The sequence below is a fragment of the Notechis scutatus genome, chromosome 2, assembly GCF_049901735.1.
Source record: "Notechis scutatus isolate UNSWTSFEM ecotype Mainland chromosome 2, rNotScu1.2, whole genome shotgun sequence".
NCBI classification, from domain to species: Eukaryota; Metazoa; Chordata; class Lepidosauria; order Squamata; family Elapidae; genus Notechis; species Notechis scutatus.
Genome location: NC_142010.1, coordinates 14,376,098 through 14,396,064, shown reverse-complemented (window position 1 = coordinate 14,396,064; position 19,967 = coordinate 14,376,098). Strand labels below are relative to the sequence as shown.

At 43.5% G+C, this 19,967-nt stretch overlaps 2 protein-coding genes and 1 pseudogene across 4 annotated transcripts in view; all 3 read left to right on the top strand.

Moving 5' to 3' along the window:
* The window catches only part of LOC113427353 (uncharacterized), a 256,359-nt gene that overhangs the window by 91,807 nt on the left and 144,585 nt on the right, over nt 1-19,967 (top strand).
* The window catches only part of LOC113427630 (uncharacterized), a 182,353-nt gene continuing 162,399 nt past the window's right edge, over nt 14-19,967 (top strand). Inside the window, exons 1-2 of one of the 2 annotated variants that reach the window (XM_087953402.1) lie at nt 14-512; nt 771-885. In XM_087953402.1, coding sequence (XP_087809528.1) covers nt 24-512; nt 771-885 — 604 coding nt within the window. In that variant the 5' untranslated portion in view covers nt 14-23. The remainder of the gene's footprint in view (nt 513-770; nt 886-19,967) is intronic. The other variant, XM_087953403.1, reaches the window with a different exon arrangement.
* On the top strand, nt 1,449-7,284 carry LOC148131804 (uncharacterized; annotated as a pseudogene). Its single transcript, XR_015747141.1, has 3 exons — nt 1,449-1,520; nt 3,074-3,203; nt 5,514-7,284. The product of XR_015747141.1 is annotated as an uncharacterized LOC148131804 (transcript).

The window sequence follows — 19,967 nt, the reverse complement described above, 5'->3', positions numbered from 1 at the left end:
CCTGTGGCCCCAGAAATGACCCCATGAAGGAAGAGTCCCCTGGAGACACCCCAGAGTCCCTGGAGCCCTTTGGAGCTGCTTTGCCAGAGAGAGGAAGGATGGAGACACCCACTTTGGCCAAGGAGGGGAGCAGAAAAGGCCCCACGGCTCTTCAGCCTGGGAGCTGTGGGGAGAGCTGGACCAGAACCGGGCAGAAGGTATTGCAGAAGGGAACCATCCTCCCTTCAGAAGTTCCGCCCTGGAGCTCCATCCAATATCGGGAGGCTGAGGGTCCCCGAGGACTTTGCAGCCGACTCCATGACTTGTGCAGGCGATGGCTGAGGCCAGGAAAGCACAGCAAAGCCCAGATGCTGGACCTGGTGGTTCTGGAACGGCTCCTGGCTCTCCTGCCCCCAGAGATGGAGGGCTGGGTGCGGGAGTGTGGAGCAGAGAGCAGCTCCCAGGCGGTGGCCCTGGCGGAAGGCTTCCTCCTGAGCCAGGCGGAGGAGCAGAAGAAGCAGCTCCAGTGGCAGGTGGGAGACTTCAGGAAGCTCGGAAGGAAATAAATAGAGAGGGTGTTTGAATGCTTCACCCCTCCTTCACAAACTTCTCCCATGTTGATAATTCATGGCAATTCTCCAGTTCTGGTGGGACATTGTTCCATTGTTTTCTCACTCAGCCACACGGATGGATATTGGGGGCTTTGAGGTTGTGTTCCAAGTATTAGAATCCACTTTATTTCTTGTGATGTACATTAATTCTGCTTTTTTCTTTCTTCCTCTTATTTGAAGTGCTGCACTGTGGAGATCAGAGATCCTGAGGGAAAGAAGAACCCATCAAGTCCCCCTCAGGAGCTATTTTTCAGGAGGATCCCTTGGGAAGATCAAAGTCAGGACACCTCAGGAGGTAATGGAAGATCCTCCAATTCCCCATCTGTCTTACCTTCCCTCTCTCTTCTCTTCTATAAAATACCAGTGTGAAGCACCACTGTATGGTTTGCCAATTGCACAGAAGCAGATAGAAAAGCACTCCAGAGGGTTAACGTCATTGCCTAGAGGATCACTGGTTGCTCTCTCCCCTCTTTGGAAGAGCTTTATAGCTCCCACTGCCTTAAGAAAGTTCAAAACATCCTCAAAGATCCATCTCATGCTGGGCACCCTTTTTTTTTTTGAACTGTTACCATCTGGCAGACAGTACAGAATAATAAAAACAAGCACAAATAGCTTCTATCCCAGGGTAGTAGCTCTTTTGAATTCTACTATATAGTGCAGTGTTGGTGCAGTGTTGGGGGTTTTCAGTTCAATGTGTGGAGTGTGAAGGATGTGGGTTTGTGTTTATTTTCATGCTCGTGATGTACACTGAAGATGGTGCTTGATTTCATTGTATGAGGTACAATGACAATAAGGTAAACTAAACTAAAACTAAATCATCTCCTATTTTGCTAATTATGCATTTTGAAATTATTCCTTACAGAGAAACAAAGAATGAAATCTTCAGGTTTTTATGACGGAGAGCAACCAGCGGTTGAACCTCCAAATCAAGTAAGAAAGGGAAAAGTTATTAGATTTCTATTCTCCCTTCAGGAAGTGACGCAGGTGGGCAGAGGGCTCTTTCCTTCTATTCCCCCCTTGTTTGGCCTGGAATATTTTTGTGTTTTTCCACAACATGGAGAGCAGAATAGCAGGTTCAAGTTGCTGTCGGCCAGCATAGTTTTCACTGGATATCTTGTTCTGCTAGGTTCTCCTCCGTGTTGTAGTTTACAACAAGCAGTTTTTTAAAGGTCCTTCAAGAAATAGGAATAAACGTACCACAGTGGCAGGAACTGTTAGAGACCCATATATATATATATATTGGTAATTCCTTGACTTGGAATTGTGCATGGCTAATGAACAATAAATAAATACTCATATTGCCACATTATCATTTTTAAATAGCCTTATTTATAACCCATAGTTCAAAAATAAATAAATTGTATTAAAAAACAAAGCAGACTATTAAAATCCAAAGGGAGTGGCTGTGTTGAGCATGTAATCACGGTACTTTGGGCTACAAAATAATTTCCAATCCTCTGATTTGTGCCTCGATTAGGAGACCAAACATTTCCCCTTTGCAATGGCTGAGAAATGACTTTCCCAGGGGATTTTATCTTCTTTCTTTTCTTCCTTTCAGCCAATGGCTCAGACTACTAGATCAATCAATCACAGACAGAACGATAGATCAGTTGATAGAGAAGTGGGATTACTTTGCTGAAAGGCACTGAAGGTTTTGCAGAATCAATGAAGTTGATAAAACTTCCCCAAATATTTCTGCACTCAAAGCAATTTGCTCACCTAAAATTTGCCTATTTGCTCACCTAAAATTAGGACTTGTGTGACACACAGCCATTTAATTTAGTGCATATCTCTGCTTTGGGAATTTGGGAACAATGGAATGGAATAACAGAATTGGTAGAGATCTCGGAGGTCTTCTAGTCCACTGATTAATTGTTCTCTCTGTCAGGAAATTTCTCTTTACTTATAGGTTGTTTCTTTCCTTGAATAGTTTCCATCCATTGCTTCTTGGAACTCTGCTATCATGTGTCCCCTAGTCCTACTTTTCATGAAACTAGACATCCCCAATTCCAGCAACCGTTTATATGTTTTACCCTCCAGTCCACTAATAATTTTTGTTGCTCTTTCTTATCTTCTTGATTCTATCCATCTTAATGTAGCCTATTATTCTATTGGGGTTTGGAGGGGGGCAACTGTAGCATAGTACTGACTCATGTTTATGTGGTTGTCTACTAGAACTCTGAAATACCTGTTGCACTTACTACACTTGAGCCAGGTATCTGCTATTCTATGCCAGTGCATTTGGTTTTTCTTTCCTAAACGTAGAACCTTACATTTCTCACTGTTGATTTCATTTTGTTAGATGGGGCCCAATCTGTCGATCCTTCTGTATCTCTGAGCTTATCTTCTGGAATGTTGGTATTCCTGTCAATTTGGTCTTGTCTGCAAAATTGATGAGTTCCCCTTCTATCCCCTTGTCTAAATCAATGATGAAGATGAACAGATCTTGGAAATCCTCTGGTTCTGTTTTTTTCCATGTCCAGGAGGGTCTTGTGTCCTTCGAGGAGGTGGCTGTGTATTTCTCTGAGGAGGAATGGTCTCAGCTGGATCCTGACCAGAAAGCACTGCATTCGGAAGTCATGCTTGAAAACCATAGGAACGTGGTCTCTCTGGGTAAGAGTTTTCTAGTCCCCAATCAGAGTTCAAGAAGAGAAATTTTAGTTAGGTTTTTAATTTAAAAAAAAGTAATCAGATATTGTCTCTGGGAAGGAGAAGAAAAGAATGTGGCCTTCTCATGCTCCAAGGAAGGAAAGAGTCAATGTCTCTTTGCTTAGATTCTTTCTGTACCATTTCTTATCTGGATTTTTCCATTTCTATTGGAACTTATCTGTGGAGGCTGAAAAGAATGAGGTGTCTTTTTATGTGTCCTCTTGAGGTCGTGTGAGAGGAGTGTGTTGTCATTTGTCCTCTGAAACTTCCCCAAATCGTGTGAGAACAGAACTTTCATGCTGAGGCCATGGAAAAGCATTCTCCCAGACCAATTCAAGAACAAAGGCCTCAGGCAATGTGACTCAGAGCATCCTAGGGTACAGGTACTCCCCAAGTTATGACTGTTCACTTAGTGACCATTCCAAGTTTTGACCAGACCCCATGTCCTGGGACCCAGTCCCAAAATTATGAGTGTTGCAGCACCACGGCCATCGTTAAAGCTTACGAATGACAGCAAAGGCACTGCAACATTCGCCCTACCTATTCCCCCACCCCACCCTGCCTGGACTTATCATATTTTTTAGACTATAAGATGCACTCCCCCGCCCCCAGAAAAACAAAAGTGGGTGGAAATGCCTGTGCATCTTATAGAGCGAATACGGGCCTGTTTTTGGCCTCCTGCAGGACCTGCGGAGGCATCCAGAGGCCAAAGGTAGGCCCATTTTTGGACTGCAGAGTGCTTCTGGATGCCAGGGAGGGCAAAAACGGGTGGGCAAAAGCTATTTTTTTTCTCATTTGAAGTGTATCTTATGGTCCAAAATATACGGTACCTTGCAATGATATGCCGAGTCATCCTTCCTTTGCCTGTTTCAGTGAATTTGCAGAAAAAAGAAGTCTAAAGTAGTGAGAGATACATGAGATTGGTAATGGAAAATCTAGCACTATTGATCTCACATGATCTCACACTACAGTGCTTTAGGCTTCTGTTCTCTGCTACCAAGGCCTGCATGAGATCTAGGGCAAAAGACTTTGCAAAGAGAAGGAAGGGCTCTTCATTTTCAAAGATTTTTGCCCTGGATCTCGTGCAGTCCTCAGTTCTTAAAAGAACACAGGCCTAAAGTACTGCGGTGCAAGATCATGCAAAATTAGTAGCCTGAGATCTTGTACTACTGGTCTCGTGTGATCTTGCACTAAAGTACTTTAGGCCTCCATTCTATGTGAACTGACACCTGCACCAGATCTGGCCAAAGAGCCCTTTCAAGCCAATGAGACTTTGTGGAAGCGAAATAGCCATTCTTGAAGCATCCCAACCTTTCCAGTCTCAGTGCGAAGAGCATTTTCAAGACAATGGGAGGCTTCAAGCAAGGGATTTATCTCTATCCTACAGTTAGGCAAGAAAAACCAAAAGTATACATATAGACTGGGTGAAACCAAGCTCAATAGCAGTAACTGTGAGAGGGATCTTGGAGTCTTAGTGGACAACCAGATAAATATGAGCCAGCAGTGTGCATCAGCAACCAAAAAAGCTATTGCAATCCTAAATTATATAAACAGAGGGATACAATCAAGATCAAGAGAGGTACTGATACCACTCTATAAAGTTTTAGTAAGATCACATCTAGAGTACTGCATCCAGTTTTGTTCACCTCATTATAAAAAAGATGTTGAGAGTCTAGGAAAAGTACAGAGAAGAGCAACCAGGATGATAAGGGGACTGGAGACTAAAGCATACAAAAAACAGTTACAGGAACTTGGCTTGGCTAGTCTAGTAAAGAGAAGGACCAGGGGAGACATGATAGTAGTCTTCCAATTCTTGAGGGGCTGCCACAGAGAGGAGGAGGGGGTCAAGCTATTTTCTAAAGCGCCTGTAGGCCAGACAAGGAATAATGGATGGAAACTAAACAAGGAGAGATTTAACCTGGAAATAAGGAGAAGCTTTCTGACAGTGAGAACAATCAACCAATGGAACACCTTGCCGTCGGAAGTTGTGGGAGCGCCATCACTTGAGACTTTCAAGAAGAGATTGCACTGCCATTTGTCAGAAATGGTGTAGGGTCTCCCGCTTGGGCGGGGGGTTGGGCTAGATGACCTACAAGGACCCTTCCAACTCTGACTATCTGTTATCTGTTATGTCTATATCACACCACTGTAGGCATGCAAGCATACAACCTAATGGAATTTCGGAGAAATTCAGAAGGAAATTCACTTGACTTCCTACACTTTAAACTTTTTCTCCAACATTGTTATCATTTTCATTTCCCTTTTGTTTTGAAGGTAATAATAGGCAGGAGAATCAAGATTCCTGTGAACTGTTCCAAGTGATCAGTGCTAAAGATGGAACAGAGAAGTTTGGAATTCAAATGGAATTAGAAAGTCATGAGAGAAACCAGTCAAAGAATTGGACTCAGGAAAGCTTATCTGCCAGTGATGCTCCAATGCAAGACTTTCTTGTCCAAAAAGAGAAAATATGTAAAAAATATCCTGGAAATAGTGTGAAGCTAATCAAAGCTAAAGTACAAGTAAATGAACACTATTTAACCCAAAACAGAAGAGAAGATGCTATAACAAGACACAAGGGAGAGAATTCCAATGGGATGTTCTTTCTTTCTCTTGGGAATAAGTTCCTTACATCTCAAAAAGTGGTTGATGCAAAAGAGCAGCCTTATAAATGTTTTGAATATGGAAAATGTTTTAGAACAACCAGACAAGTTACTATCCGTAAAAGGATTCACACAGGGAAGAAACTATATAAATGCATGGAGTGTGGAAAGACCTTTGCCCAAAGAAGTAATCTTATTTCCCATAAGAAGATCCACACAGGGGAGAAGCCATATAAATGCATGGAGTGTGGAAAGACCTTTGCTCTCAGCAGTAAACTTGAAATTCACAAAAAGATCCATACTGGAGAAAAGCCATTTAAATGCCTGGAATGTGGAAAGATCTTTGCTCTCAGCAGTAAACTTGGTATTCACAAAAAGATTCACACAGGAGAGAAGCCGTTTAAATGCATGGAGTGTGGAAAGACGTTTAATCGTGGCAGTAATCTTAAAAGGCACAAAAAGATCCACACAGGAGAGAAACCATTTAAATGCATGGAGTGTGGAAAGAACTTTGCTCATAGCAATACACTTACAATTCATGAAAAGATCCACACAGGAGGGAAGCCATATAAATGCATGGAGTGTGGAAATACCTTTGCTCGGAGCAGTAATCTTAAAAGGCACAAAAAGGTCCACACAGGAGAAAAACCCTATAAATGCATGGAGTGTGGAAAGACCTTTGCTCATAGCAATACACTTACTATCCATGAAAGGATCCACACAGGGGAGAAGCCGTATAATTGCATGGAGTGTGGAAAGACCTTTGCTCGTAGCAGTACACTTACTATCCATGAAAGGATCCACACAGGGGAGAAGCCGTATAAGTGCATGGAGTGTGGAAAGACATTTACAAATGGCAGTCATCTTAAAAGGCACAAAAAGATCCACACAGGAGATAAACCATATAAATGCATGGAGTGTGGAAAGACGTTTAATCATGGCAGTGATCTTAAAAGGCACAAAATGATCCACACAGGAGAGAAACCATTTAAATGCATGGAGTGTGGAAAGACCTTTGCTCATAGCAATACACTTACTGTGCATAAAAGGATCCACACAGGGGAGAAGCCGTATAAATGCATGGAGTGTGGGAAGACCTTTGCTCATAGTAGTGGCCTTAGAAATCACAAAAAGGTCCACACAGGAGAGAAACCATTTAAATGCATGGAGTGTGGAAAGACATTTACTCATGGCAGTAACCTTAGAAGCCACAAAAAGATCCACTCTTAATTCCCGTACAAGAAGCCACACAGGGGAGGAACCGTTTGCATGGAGTGTGGAAAGAGTTTTGCTTAGAATGGTCATCTTATTTCTCATAAAAGGATCCACACTCAGGAGAAACTGCATAGCAATAGCAATTCCACTTAGACTTATATACCACTCCTGTGTGCTTATTTTCGCGACCTCTGAAGGATGAAAGACTGAATCAACCATGAGCTGGTCAGGATCGATTTTTGTCTACAATTTCATTAATTTTGGGTTGGGCCATAAAAATGATTCATGCTATGTTAGGTATAACATTGATACCCAACAAGGTTTGGGTGGATAAATATATAAACTAAGGTATCATAGTTTAAGTGTTTGTAACTTTAAGCACCACACTGCATGTAATTAGCCAATTAAGGGTGCGGTTAGAAACTGCAATAAGAGGAAGCAGGAGAAAGCTGGAAAGCTTACTGTTTTGCTGTTTTACTGTTCTACTGTTTACTGTTTACTGTTTTACTGGGACTGTCTACTGTTTGATCGTCCTACTGAATATCCAGCGTTATCCTCTGGAGAAAAGAATCGGAGGAGGAGAAGATATCTTTATCGGCTGATAAAGATATAAGAAGGACTATTACCTGGACTGAGTTAGTGAGTCTTACTGAATGGATATATTGTGAATGACATACGGACTGATTGACAATGCTTAAACTCTAACTGGATTAAAAACTATTTAAACTACAAACAGTGTTTGTGTTCAGTGTGTGTATACTCTAAAACCCTTCCTCTCTCATTTGGCTGCCTGGCTTGACTGCTGCTGCATACTCTGCTAGGGGTTTATCCCCAAACACTAACAATGGTTATGGGCCCAGTAGCACAGTCTAACTAACCAGGATATAGCAGTGAGAGTTGGTGTGAGTTGCACATTACTGTAAAAACAAACTGTTTTTATTAGTTTAAAATAGTCATATATCTGAAGAGTAATGGCACAAGTAAATCTACCACATCTGTCCCTGATATCCAGGCTGGATGGAACAAACTATGTTTCATGGTCAATGAAATGTAGTTTACTTCTACGTAAAGAAGGTTTGTGGGACATAATAACAAACCCACCAGATGTGAGTAGCTGGGATCCTGATGATGAAGAGGATAACCAAAAGTTACAAGACTATAAACGGAAGAATGAGCAGGCTTTATGCATCATAGGACTGACTCTCTGTGACCAGCAGCTTGTCCATATTCGTGGAGAAGAAAATGCTGCAAACTGCTGGGAGAACCTCAGGAAGATATATGTTCGGGACAGTGTAGGAGCACATATAAATCTTACACAGAAGCTGTTTCGAACACATCTTCAGAGAAATGGAGACATGTTAGCTCATTTAAACTGTATGAAGAGCATTTTTCAAGAATTACAAGAAAAAGAGCTTATCTTTAATGAGCTGCAACAAGTATACATTATATTATCTTCATTAGATGAAAGCTATGATGAATATGTGACTTCGTTGGAAGTATTGCCTAAAGATAGCCTCTCATTAACCGAGATTACAGGCAGGCTACTAGAAGAAGCCAGAAGAAGGTGTGAACGTGACCAGCTGAGAGAAGATAAATCTAAGAAAGAAGAGAAATTATCTTCAAAGATTGATAGAAACCAGCTTAGTAAAGTAAAGCACCCGGAAGAAGAGAATTTATCTTCGACAGCATACACAATAAAAAAGTGCTTTAATTGTGGAGCAAGAGGACATTTGGCAAGTTTCTGCAAAAAGGGAAAAAGCCAGAATGTAAAAAAGCCCAAGAAAGCCTTTGAACTAGCCATGTTTAGCAACTGTGATGTGAAGAATGATTTATGGGTGCTGGACAGTGGTGCATCCCACTGCATCACGAGAGATAAGACAAAATTTGTAAAAATGTCTACAAGCTCTCAACATATATCACTTGCTAATGGCTGGAACCTGAAAGCGAAAGGAGAAGGTACTGCACATTGTCCGTGCATAAATCAGGATATAAAAATGTTGTATGTACCGCAACTAAAGTTCAACTTGCTTTCTGTAAGGGTATTAGTCAAACTAGGTTATGTAATTACATTTAAAAATAATAATTGCATAATTGAGAAGGATAAAAAAAGGGTAACTGCAGCTTTAAATGGAACGTTATACGTCTTAGATGATAGTAAGAAAGGGGAGGCACAGACTGTATTTAACAATATAAAGCCTCATAATGAATGTATCCATTTATTGCATAGGCGTTTGGGGCATGTAAATTTTAAAATGCTAAAACGTACAGTAGAGTTATCTGATGGAATAAGGTTAAAACCTTGTGATAAATATTTGCGTTGTAATGTTTGATGTGAAGATAAGAGCAAAGTATTGCCTGCAAATAGGTTAAATGGTTTCAAAACCAAAGAACCTTTAGAAGTGATATTTGCAGACATCGTAGGTCCAAAGAAACCCAGTATGGGGGGTGCTCGATATATACTGAGCATTATGGACCACCATTCTAGATATGGGTTTTGCTACTTAATGAAGAGCAAAACTGAAACATATCAACATTTTTTCAACTGGCTTAAATTTGCAGAAAGAAAGACTAAACGGCAACTGATAACCCTGGTGACAGATAATGGTACGGAATTTGTTAACAACAAATTCCAGAACAGACTAAAGGTAGCTGGAATAGAGCACAAGAAGTCTGCACCATACAGGCCAGAACACAACGCATTTATAGAGAGAAGGGGCCAAACACTACAGGCAATGGTTAGAACAATGTTAACTGATTCTGGATTACCTGATTCTTTGTGGGGGGAGGCTACAATGTGTGCTAATAACATATTGAACAACGTTGTTAACACAACGACAGGTGAAATACCATTCACCAAATGGCATGGCAGGAAACCTGATCTAAGTTACCTGCACACATTTGGTGCACCAGCATGGGTGCATATCCCTACACAACTCAGGCATAAAGGGCAACACAGAGCTAAACTATTTTTCTTCGTTGGTTACCAGGCAAACCATAGGGCATATAGATTTTGGGAGAAAGGCACATCTAAGGTGTTATGTAGTGCTAGTGCCCAATTTCTAGAGCATGTAGGATGGGAGAAGTTAGAACAGGATACCAATAAAGAAGTAATTATTGAATCCTATAGAAATCCCATTAGTTATCCCTGTAACTTTAAGAATAAAGTAAAGAGAGAAATACAGGAAGAAATAGAGCCCATAAAGGAAGAAACAGATCCAATAGCTGAGCAGGATGAGGAAGATGAACAGGTAGTAGTTCAAAAAAGTCCTCCTGCAAGCCCTGTAATTCCCAGAAGAACTACACGAATATCTAGACCGCCTGATAGGTACCAGGCTAACACAGTGTGCCAGATTAATAGAGTTCCATGTACTGTAGATGAAATAAAAATGTATCCTACTAAGGATAAGGAAAGTTGGTATGCAGCAATGAATAAGGAACTGAACTCATTAAAGAATATGAAAGTATATGAGAATGCGAGATTACCTGTAGATATGAAGTCCATTGGCTGCAAATGGATTTTTAAGGTAAAATCTGATAAAGATGGAAATATAATTCATAAGCCACGATTAGTAACCCAAGGTTTTAGACAGAATGCCAATGACTATGATGAGGTGTTTGCACCTAGTCTTAAGGCAGCAACCTTGAGGGCAGCTTTAGTGTGGGCAGCTAGCAAAAAATATATAATTAACCACCTAGATGTGGAAACCGCTTACTTGCACGCCCCATTAAAACACACTATATATATGAAAAAACCTGTTGGAATTAAAAGTGAAATAATAGATAATAATGATTGTTGGTTGTTAAAAAAAAGCCTCTATGGTCTTAAACAATCAGGCTATGAATGGAACCAGTATATTGTAAAGGAACTAAACAATATAGGATTCAGAGCTGGGTTAGCCGATCCATGTCTATTTAAGAGGGAGACAAATGGGAAAATATCATTATTATTGTTGTTCACTGATGATATTGCATTGATTACTGAAACTAATGATGAGGCCAATAAAATGATAGCATCATTAGGAAAGAAAATAAAGATCAAGCAATTAGGGGAGATAAAAAAATATCTCGGTTTAAATATACAGAAAACACAGAAGGGCTTTAAAATATCTCAGGAAGATAAGATATGCAAATTGCTAATAGATTATAAAATGGAGCTTTGTAAGCCGGCTAAGACTCCAATGAGTCAGGAGTTTAGCAACACTGATGCACAAAGCCTGGGGTTTGATAAGGTAATTTATCAATCATTAATAGGTAGTTTGTCTTATATTAGCAATTGGTCTAGACCAGACATATCGTACAGTGTGAATCAGTTAGCTCGTTTCAATTCTGCACCGAATGAAAGACACTGGATTGCAGCTAAGAGAATATTAAGATATCTTAAAAAGACAATGAATTATTCATTGTATCTAGAGCCAAAAGGTGATCTCATTCTGAGTGCTTATGCTGATGCTAGTTTTGCATCAGAAAGAGACACAAGAAAGTCGACTTCAGGAACAGCCATAATGCTGGGTAAGACATTAATAGGTTGGAAGTCAATAAGACAACAGCATATAAGTTTGTCAACTATGGAGGCAGAATTCTCCTGTTTATCGCTATTATGTACAGAATTGATTATGTATAAGCAAATGATGAATGATATAGGCATAACTGTGAATTATCCTATAATTATACATGAAGATAATCAGGCAGCAATTCAAATGGCCACAAATATTGCAGTCAAAACTAGGAGCAAGCATACAGATTTAAGGTACCTAAACGTTAGACAATCTGTGAGAAGTAAAATAATACAGCTGGAGTACTGCATGTCGGAGGACAATGTAGCTGATAATTTTACAAAAGCCCAAGGTGCCAGGAAGCACCAGGAGAGTTGTGAAAACTATGGGGTTAGATTGTAAAGGTATTATATATTTATATCACCCAAAAGGGGAGAATGTTAGGTATAACATTGATACCCAACAAGGTTTGGGTGGATAAATATATAAACTAAGGTATCATAGTTTAAGTGTTTGTAACTTTAAGCACCACACTGCATGAAATTAGCCAATTAAGGGTGCGGTTAGAAACTGCAATAAGAGGAAGCAGGAGAAAGCTGGAAAGCTTACTGTTTTGCTGTTTTACTGTTCTACTGTTTACTGTTTACTGTTTTACTGCGACTGTCTACTCTGCTAGGGGTTTATCCCCAAACACTAACAGTTTGATAGTCTGTTTGTTTACCTATTAAAAGTATTCATTTTCTGGCTAAAATATGTTTTCTCGTCCAGAATTTGCATTTCTTGTTCAATCCAATAGTCACAATTTGCACTTTGTAAAGCCACTGCCTTTTTTAAGCTATTCCACAAAGATCTTTAACGTTCCCAGGTGCAAATGGGCTTATTATGAAAACAAAAACAAAATCCACACGTGAAATGTGTTTTATTCTTTGTGTGGATGGCAACCAGATTAGATCCCTGCTTTAAATTACAAATATCAAATTGAATGTTCTTCAGCATTATAGAATTAAGTGCTATTAAAAACAATCTCTGTGTTCTGACCCAAACCTTGTTCCAAGGAAACAAATACCAAACAGAAGTAAAAGCAAAACCTTTTAAAGCTTCTCTGCGAATTCCATTCATTCACAGTTAAAAGGCTATTAAAACTAATTTTGATAAGAACTAATTTTGATAAGAACTCGCTCTCTGGGACTTCAGCTGTCCGCACCTGCTTCCGGCGAACCACAATACCATGAACAGAGAGAAACGTTGTTGGCAAAGTACTCTGAGTTGGAGTGGACCTTTTAAGAACCCTCTTGGGGGGGGCTGTCCCAGACACCCCCCCCCAATTAACCCATCTAAGAATTGTGCCAGTTAGAGGATTTGGTGAAGGAAGAGATCAAGAGGGATCCTGTCCAAGGCTTTGTGGCGATCCTGGGATCTACCTGATATCCTCAGCCTCCATCTTCCCCCACCTTCCCTTTCCTCAAGATCCCCCCCATTCCTTCCACACTCCCTGCTGCCCCCATCCCGCGTAAGCTGCCATCTGGCAGTCAGATCCCTCCCCATCTCCTTCCCCGGAAGCAGCTGGAAGGACATCAGGCAGAGCCTGGTCTGAAGGGGGGAGGGTCCCTCTGCATTTCCCCAAATCTCCCCCTCAGCAAGGATCTTGGCATGGCCCTGGCAAAGCCTTGGTACGTCCTGGAATCGGGGTGGCCAGGGCTCTGGACTCGGTCAGTCCCATGTGGAATCTAAAGTATCCAACTTGGTCTCCTGTTTTGGGCCCTCCCGTGTCTCTCATGCGCCTCCTTCCCTCCAGCCAAGCCCAGCAGCTCCATCTCCCCCACCAAGATGGACCCCGCTTCCCCCAACACCATCCTCCTCTGCACCACCACAGACAGGCTTTTACCCCATGGAGATGGAGGTCTAGTGGCTGAAGAACAGCTGGCTGGAGGAGGAAGGCGTGGCCTTCAGGAAAGAGCTCCAGAACGGAGACTGGACCTACCAGCTCCAGAAAAGATCCCCCCTCCCACTTTCTCCGCTTCTCTCTCTGCGCCGAACTCAACTCCATCGGGTGAAGCCAAAGGAGACTCTGTCCGGAGACCGATGACGCTTCAGAAGGGAGGAAAAGAAGGACGAGGGGAGACATGGTGGCATCTTTCAATATCTCAGGGTTTTCCACAAAGAAGATTTCTCTCTCCTCTCCTATAAATAAATATAGAAGCGGACCTAATGAAAGAGGCGGGGGTGGAGTGGCACTTTATAGATAATAAATAATCAAACCGCTCAAGAAACGCCACAGAAGAAAGAGGAAAACCTCCTTCTTAATCTATTATAAGTTCTTATTTTCATATCTATTACATTTAAATAATTCCTTCTTATTCTAATTCTTAATCCCATCTCAAAATCTATTATATATGTTTTACTACAAATATACCTCATTGTGTGGAGTCTCTCTCTTTTCTACTTCTAATCATTGTTGCTAAGTCTTTCTTTTATATTAATTCGTCATTTCTTTGCTTGTTTACCATTCTCCTGGACTTCCGAAGAGCAGGTGGCAGTCTCAAGCGAGAAGAGGGTCTGTAAGACTTTGGGTTAGTTGGGCCACTTTGGCAAATAAATTTAATAATTAAATGTACTAAATGAACAAACAAATGTGGTATTACACCTGCTTAAAAGTGTGGTTCCATTTTCCATGAGATCCCAAGAATCCTCCGAATCCTGCTCCGTTTGTCCTTCCCATCTTCTGAGTTACTTCTTTCCATCTCCATCAAATCTGGCAGAAGGTTCCTTCCACCTCTGGGTGTTTCTAGCATTTAGCCCTGTCGGATTGGCCTCTTTGGGGAATCTTCCTTTTTGAAGACTGCAACTGATCCCAATCAGGAAGGATTTCACTTTTTTCCCTCTTTCAAGATCCCTTTTAATTTCTTGCTGCAATTTACTTTGGAAGATGACTCAAAAGACAGAATATATTCAGGAGTGAAAAGGGATCTTGGCCTGAACTAACCAACTTGGTCTCCTGTTCTGGGTCCTCCTGTGGTTCTCATGGGCCTCATTCTCTTCCTTCCCACCAGCCAAGCCCACCGTCACCATCTCCCCCACCAAGATGGACCCCACTTCCCCCAACACCATCCTCCTCTGCACCTCCACAGGCTTTTATCCCCTGGAGATTGAGATCCAGTGACTGAAGAACAGCCGGCTGGAAGAGGAGGGCGTGGCCTTTAGGGAGGAGCTCCAGAATGGAGACAGGTGATGCTGGAGACCCAGCTCCAGCAGGGGGACGTCTACACTTGCAAGGTGGGGCACACCAGCCTGGAGTCCCCCATCACCGTCCAGTGGGGTAAGCCCCTCCCCTCCTGCTCTGGGGACCCCACCCTGACCTGAGAAGGGGGAGAGACCCTCCCTGTGGGGGGTTGGAATGGACCCTCCTGGGGGAAGGTGGGCCTGATCCTCCTGCTCAGGTGAGGCTCCTCCTTCCCTAGGAGCAAACTCTGGATGGGGATCATGGGGGCCGTGATAGGAGTGGCCTTCCTGGCTGTGGGGCTCTTCTACCTGAAGAGCAAGAAAGGTGAGTCTGGGGGACTGGAGGAGAGGTTGTGGGGAGGAGACCATCCAGGGGAGGCTCTCATCAAGCACAGAAGATGGCCAAGAGGGTCTCCTTGAGGAATATCTTTGGGAACTTCTGTTCTTGGAGGGGCTCTTAAGGGAAGATCATTCAACCTATTATGAGCTATCAGTGGGGAGGGGAACCCCCTGAGTCCTCCAACCCCTGAAGGGTCCTGATTGGCTCTTTTTCTCCTTCTAGCAATTCCCATCCAACATCCTGCATCCAACCCATCCAACCTCTTTTTCCCTCATCTCAGCCCCTCCTAAAAGTTATAGATGTTCTTTTTAATATTTTTAAAAATATCTCCTTTCTCCTTTCTGAATACAGCAGATTTTTGACAATTTGGGCAGCTTTTCCTTACAAAGACTTTAAAAAGTATTGCAATCAAAAACAAAAGCACTCAAAAATGTTAAAATCTTGCTCAGAATTTTTTCAAGTTTTGGGGAGTTGCAAAAGGGAAGGGAAGGAGGGAATGGAAGGAGCACCCCAGGTTTAGATTCCCCCAGGCATTTTGTAAGCAAGCCACCCATCCTGTTAGGCTCACTGTGGAGAGGGGTTCCTGGGGGTATTCAGGCATGGGGACAAATTCCACCCCCGTGGCTATTTTAAAAGGGATGGGTCCCATGTTAATATGCACTGCGGTATTGTGGGCCACTTCAGCAAATGGCAGGAAATCTTCCCAGCTACATTGCTGATAATTAACACAGCTGCTCAGGTATTGTTCTATCGTTGCGTTAGCTCGTTCTGCAGCTCCATCCGTACTCAGATGGAAGGTGGAGCTAAGCCCTTGAAAATGATGATCTTATCAACTTCATGAACTCCTTTGAAAACTTTGCCATAAACTGGAGCCCCCCCAGTCTGAGATGATCCTTCTTGGCACCCCATGGAGACTCATTTGAGTTCACTAGTTGGAACCTTGACAGGCTGTTCTTCCTGATCCCCCTTCTCCTTGTGAGAATTCACAGAATTGCTGGCCATGTGACCCCAAGATCCCCCCCTTTTCTGCCACCCCCATCCTGGCCCCATCTTCTTTGTTCATATGAAACGTTTTCAGGGTGGATGGGGTAGGGGGTCCTCCCCTCTTGATTAACCCTCTGATTAAATCATGAAGAATCCCAGAAGCCACTGAAAATGAAATGGGGAGGAATCCCTGGTCCTTCCCAGCCTTTTCCTCCCTGAAATGGGTAATTTCTCCCTCTATCCCTCCCTGCCTATTCAACCCTGCCCCCTGCAGTGTGAGTCTGCCTTGGGGCTGGGGGGCTGAAAGGGAAGAAAAATTTACACTAATGATGTCTCTTTATATTCTGATTTTCTTCCCCATCTCTTTTTCTGCAGCCCTCATGGATTAATCCTGCTCTCCGATACAAAAGGATATTTTTGTCTTTAGTGGCTGATGGCTCTTTGTCCTGTTTGCAACCTCTAAGAAATGGAGGCTGAAGGTGGCAGGTTGGGGGGAGGAGGAGGATGGCAGCCTGGACCTTCTCCTGCTGAGACCCCCCCCCCCCAGTTTCCTTCTCTTTCTTGTGAGGGAAGGGTGAAGACTATCTAGACTGTCCCCAGGGATGTTGGGCTGACCTGTCCCTCTAGCCCGCTCCTGTCCTGGCTTTGAACCCACAGCAGCTTCATCTCCATCACTCTTCCTCCAAATCCCTTCCCTTTGCTTTGCTATGAAAGAATAAAATTTACTTATAGGAAAACCCTGGAATCCTTCTTTCCTTCCTCTTCCTCTTTCCTGCCCCCATAGGAGGCTCCTCCTGCTGCTGCCTCTGGTTCCACCATCCCAGCTACTTCAGGTCAGAAGCCAGAACTGGTTTGGGAAGAGGGTGGGCAGATCCAGAGAGGGGAAGGGGCTGGACTCCCCTCCTGCTCAGAGGCCCCCTTGTTCTGCTTCCCCTCAAGCCCCCTTTGGAGGAGCAGAATGCCAGCAGGCAGGGTCCTCCCTGAGCACTTGTGGGGAGCCATTGGGGACACCTGAGATTCCTTCTACATTCACCCAGCCATTTGAGCCATTTCTCTCCTTCACAACTAGAGGGTCTTGCAGTTAGGATCCTAACCTTTTCTTTCTTTCTTTCTTTCTTTCTTTCTTTCTTTCTTTCTTTCTTTCTTTCTTTCTTTCTTTCTTTCTTTCTTTCTTCTTTCTTTCTTTCTTTCTATCTATCTATCTATCATTTATTTCTATCTATCGATCTCTATCTATCTATCTATTTTTTACAGTATCTATCATCTATCGCTATCTGTCTATCATTTATAGTATCAATCTATCATTTATCTTTATCTATCTATCAATCACCTATCTATCTATCTATCTATCTATCTATCTATCTATCTATCTATCTATCTATCTATCTATCTATCTATCTATCTATCTATCTATCTATCTATCTATCTATCTATCTATCTATCTTTTACAGTATCTATCATCTATCGCTATCTGTCTATCATTTACAGTATCAATCTATCATTTATCTTTATCTATCTATCAATCATCTATCTATCTATCTATCTATCTATCTATCTATCTATCTATCTATCATCTATCTATCTATCTATCTATTTATCTATCTTCTAGACTATCATCTATCACTATCTGTCAGACCTCTAAATCCCAAGAAAGAAATACTCAGACTCCATGGTGTGGAGCAGAATTATTCTTTTACTGGAAAATAAAGTGGAACCGACAGAGCCAATTCCGAAACTGAGAAATTGGCGGGTAGAATACATATACAAAGGAATAGAATTGTTCCCCCCCTTCAAAGATCAAATGATTCTTCCAATTAAAACTTCTGAATATGATCATGTGGTCATCTCCAGGTGATGATGAGGCTACTGTCAGTTGACCTTGACATATTTTGATAAAAGTTCGCAGTTGCGCAGAAAGGGATAGAGGCTAGCGAAGAAATGGAAAGTTAAAGAAAGGAATCCCCCCTCCCTTGCTAACCCAGCAAAGGAATGCAAAACACCTCCTGCCTTCTTCCCTCCAAGATTCCCCCTCCCAACGTTTCAAGACAGCCGAAGAAGTAAAGTGGCATAGCAGCAGAGGAGCAATACCATGTTTCTCACATAATAAGGCCGGGCCTTATTTTTTGACCCGAAAAACCGGCTAGGCCGCCTTTTCGGGGTGACTTAATTTCCTCCCCCTTGCATCCTCGGGTGGGCGGGCGGCGACAGCTTGGATGTTCGGGAGACCTTCCGCCACCGTTAATTTCCCTTCTCCCTTGCTGCCGTAGCGTTACAGCAATGCCGTGGGCGTTTGGCGCAGCCACGTGCAGCCAGTCAGGGCTCCTCCCTGCAACCGGAGCCCTGAGGAGACATTAGCCAGGCGCTCCTGTGGCCGCCTTCCCTTTGCCTTCGATGGTAAGTGAATTATTTTAAAACCTCCGCTCATCCTATCAGGGCCGTGCGAGCTGAGCAGAGCCGGGAAAGCAAGCCGCGGGTGTTTCCTGGTTCTGCCCAGCCGACGGTTTGCGGCTCTGCTGCCCTGGCGGGATGAGCGGAGGTTTTAAAATAATTCACTTTACCTTCGAAGGCAAAGGGAAGGCGGCCACAGGAGCGCCTGAAGCCAAGTATACCAACAACAAAAGGCAAATCCTCAAGGTGGGCTGGAGGAGGTGGCTACGTGCCCCCCGGCTGCTTCAATGCATGGTCCTGACTTGCAGCATCCTGCCGTTGCCGCCGCGTCCCTTTGCTGCCGCCCTCTCCGACTGCAAAACTCATGTGCTTCGCCAAACGCTCCGAGCGAGGCGAGCTCTTTCATACATAGAGAGAGAGGGAAAGACACCGGCGTGCTCCGAGAGGCTGGCTCTTTCAAAACAATAAAAATATTTGTAAAACAGGGATCCCCAACCTTTTCGGTGCGCGGCCCGGTTCCGGCATCAGCTGGGCGCCGCGTGCCCGGTATCCGGCGTCAACTGGGCACCGCCATCTTTTTTGACGAAAAGCGCTTCCGGTGACATCTTTTTGACGTAAAAGCGCTTCCGTGCACTTTACCAAAAAGATGGCGGCTCCCAGCAACCAGCGGCCCGGTAAGGCTTGTTCCGCGGCCCGGTACCGGTCTGCGGACCGGCGGTTGGGGACCCCTGTTGTAAAAGAAGGAATATTAGGTGAAGAGTCACTCTTTTCAGTGCCATAGTAACTTTGAACAGTCACTAAATGAATGGTTATAAGTCGAGGACTACCTTCTTCAATCTGCTTCAACTGATGGAGAAAAGGACCAGAGATCTCCTATAATCAAGTTGTCAGGAAGGGCCCCTTCTGCCACTTCCAGTGGGCCAGAGGACCTTGTGGCTGCCCCACCTGGAGATTCAGCCATGGAGCAGAGGAGGACAGTCCCTGAGCTGCCCTGGTGAGGAATCCAGGCTTGTTGCCTGCTGGATCCTGGCCAGTTTCTCAATTCCCGCTTCGGAGGAACCTAAAGCTTCAGGCTGAGGAAGGGGAACCCAAGTGCCTTTTCGGGCTGATAGGGGTTGCAGAAACAAACTGTGTGTGTGTGTGTGTGTGTGTGTGTGTGTGTGTGTGTGTGTGTGTGTGTGTGTTTGGGAGGGGTGTCAGAAAGAACTAGGAGAAAATCACAACCTTGCGAGGGAGGGAAACACCAAAAGCACGAACTCCTCCCCCTTGAGCTGCAGCCCCCAAGACAGATCGGACCCCCTTCCACTTTCTCCGTTTCTCCGCGGGAAACGACCTCTCCTCCTTCAGATGAAGTCACAAAGGACTCTGCCCGGAGACCGATGACCGCTCACGCAGGGAGAATTGCCATTGGTCCTTCCGCTCGTTCTGGCCCTTCCCAACTCCAAAGTCCCCCCTCAATTCAGAGCCCCGATTCCTCCTCTGGGGCTGG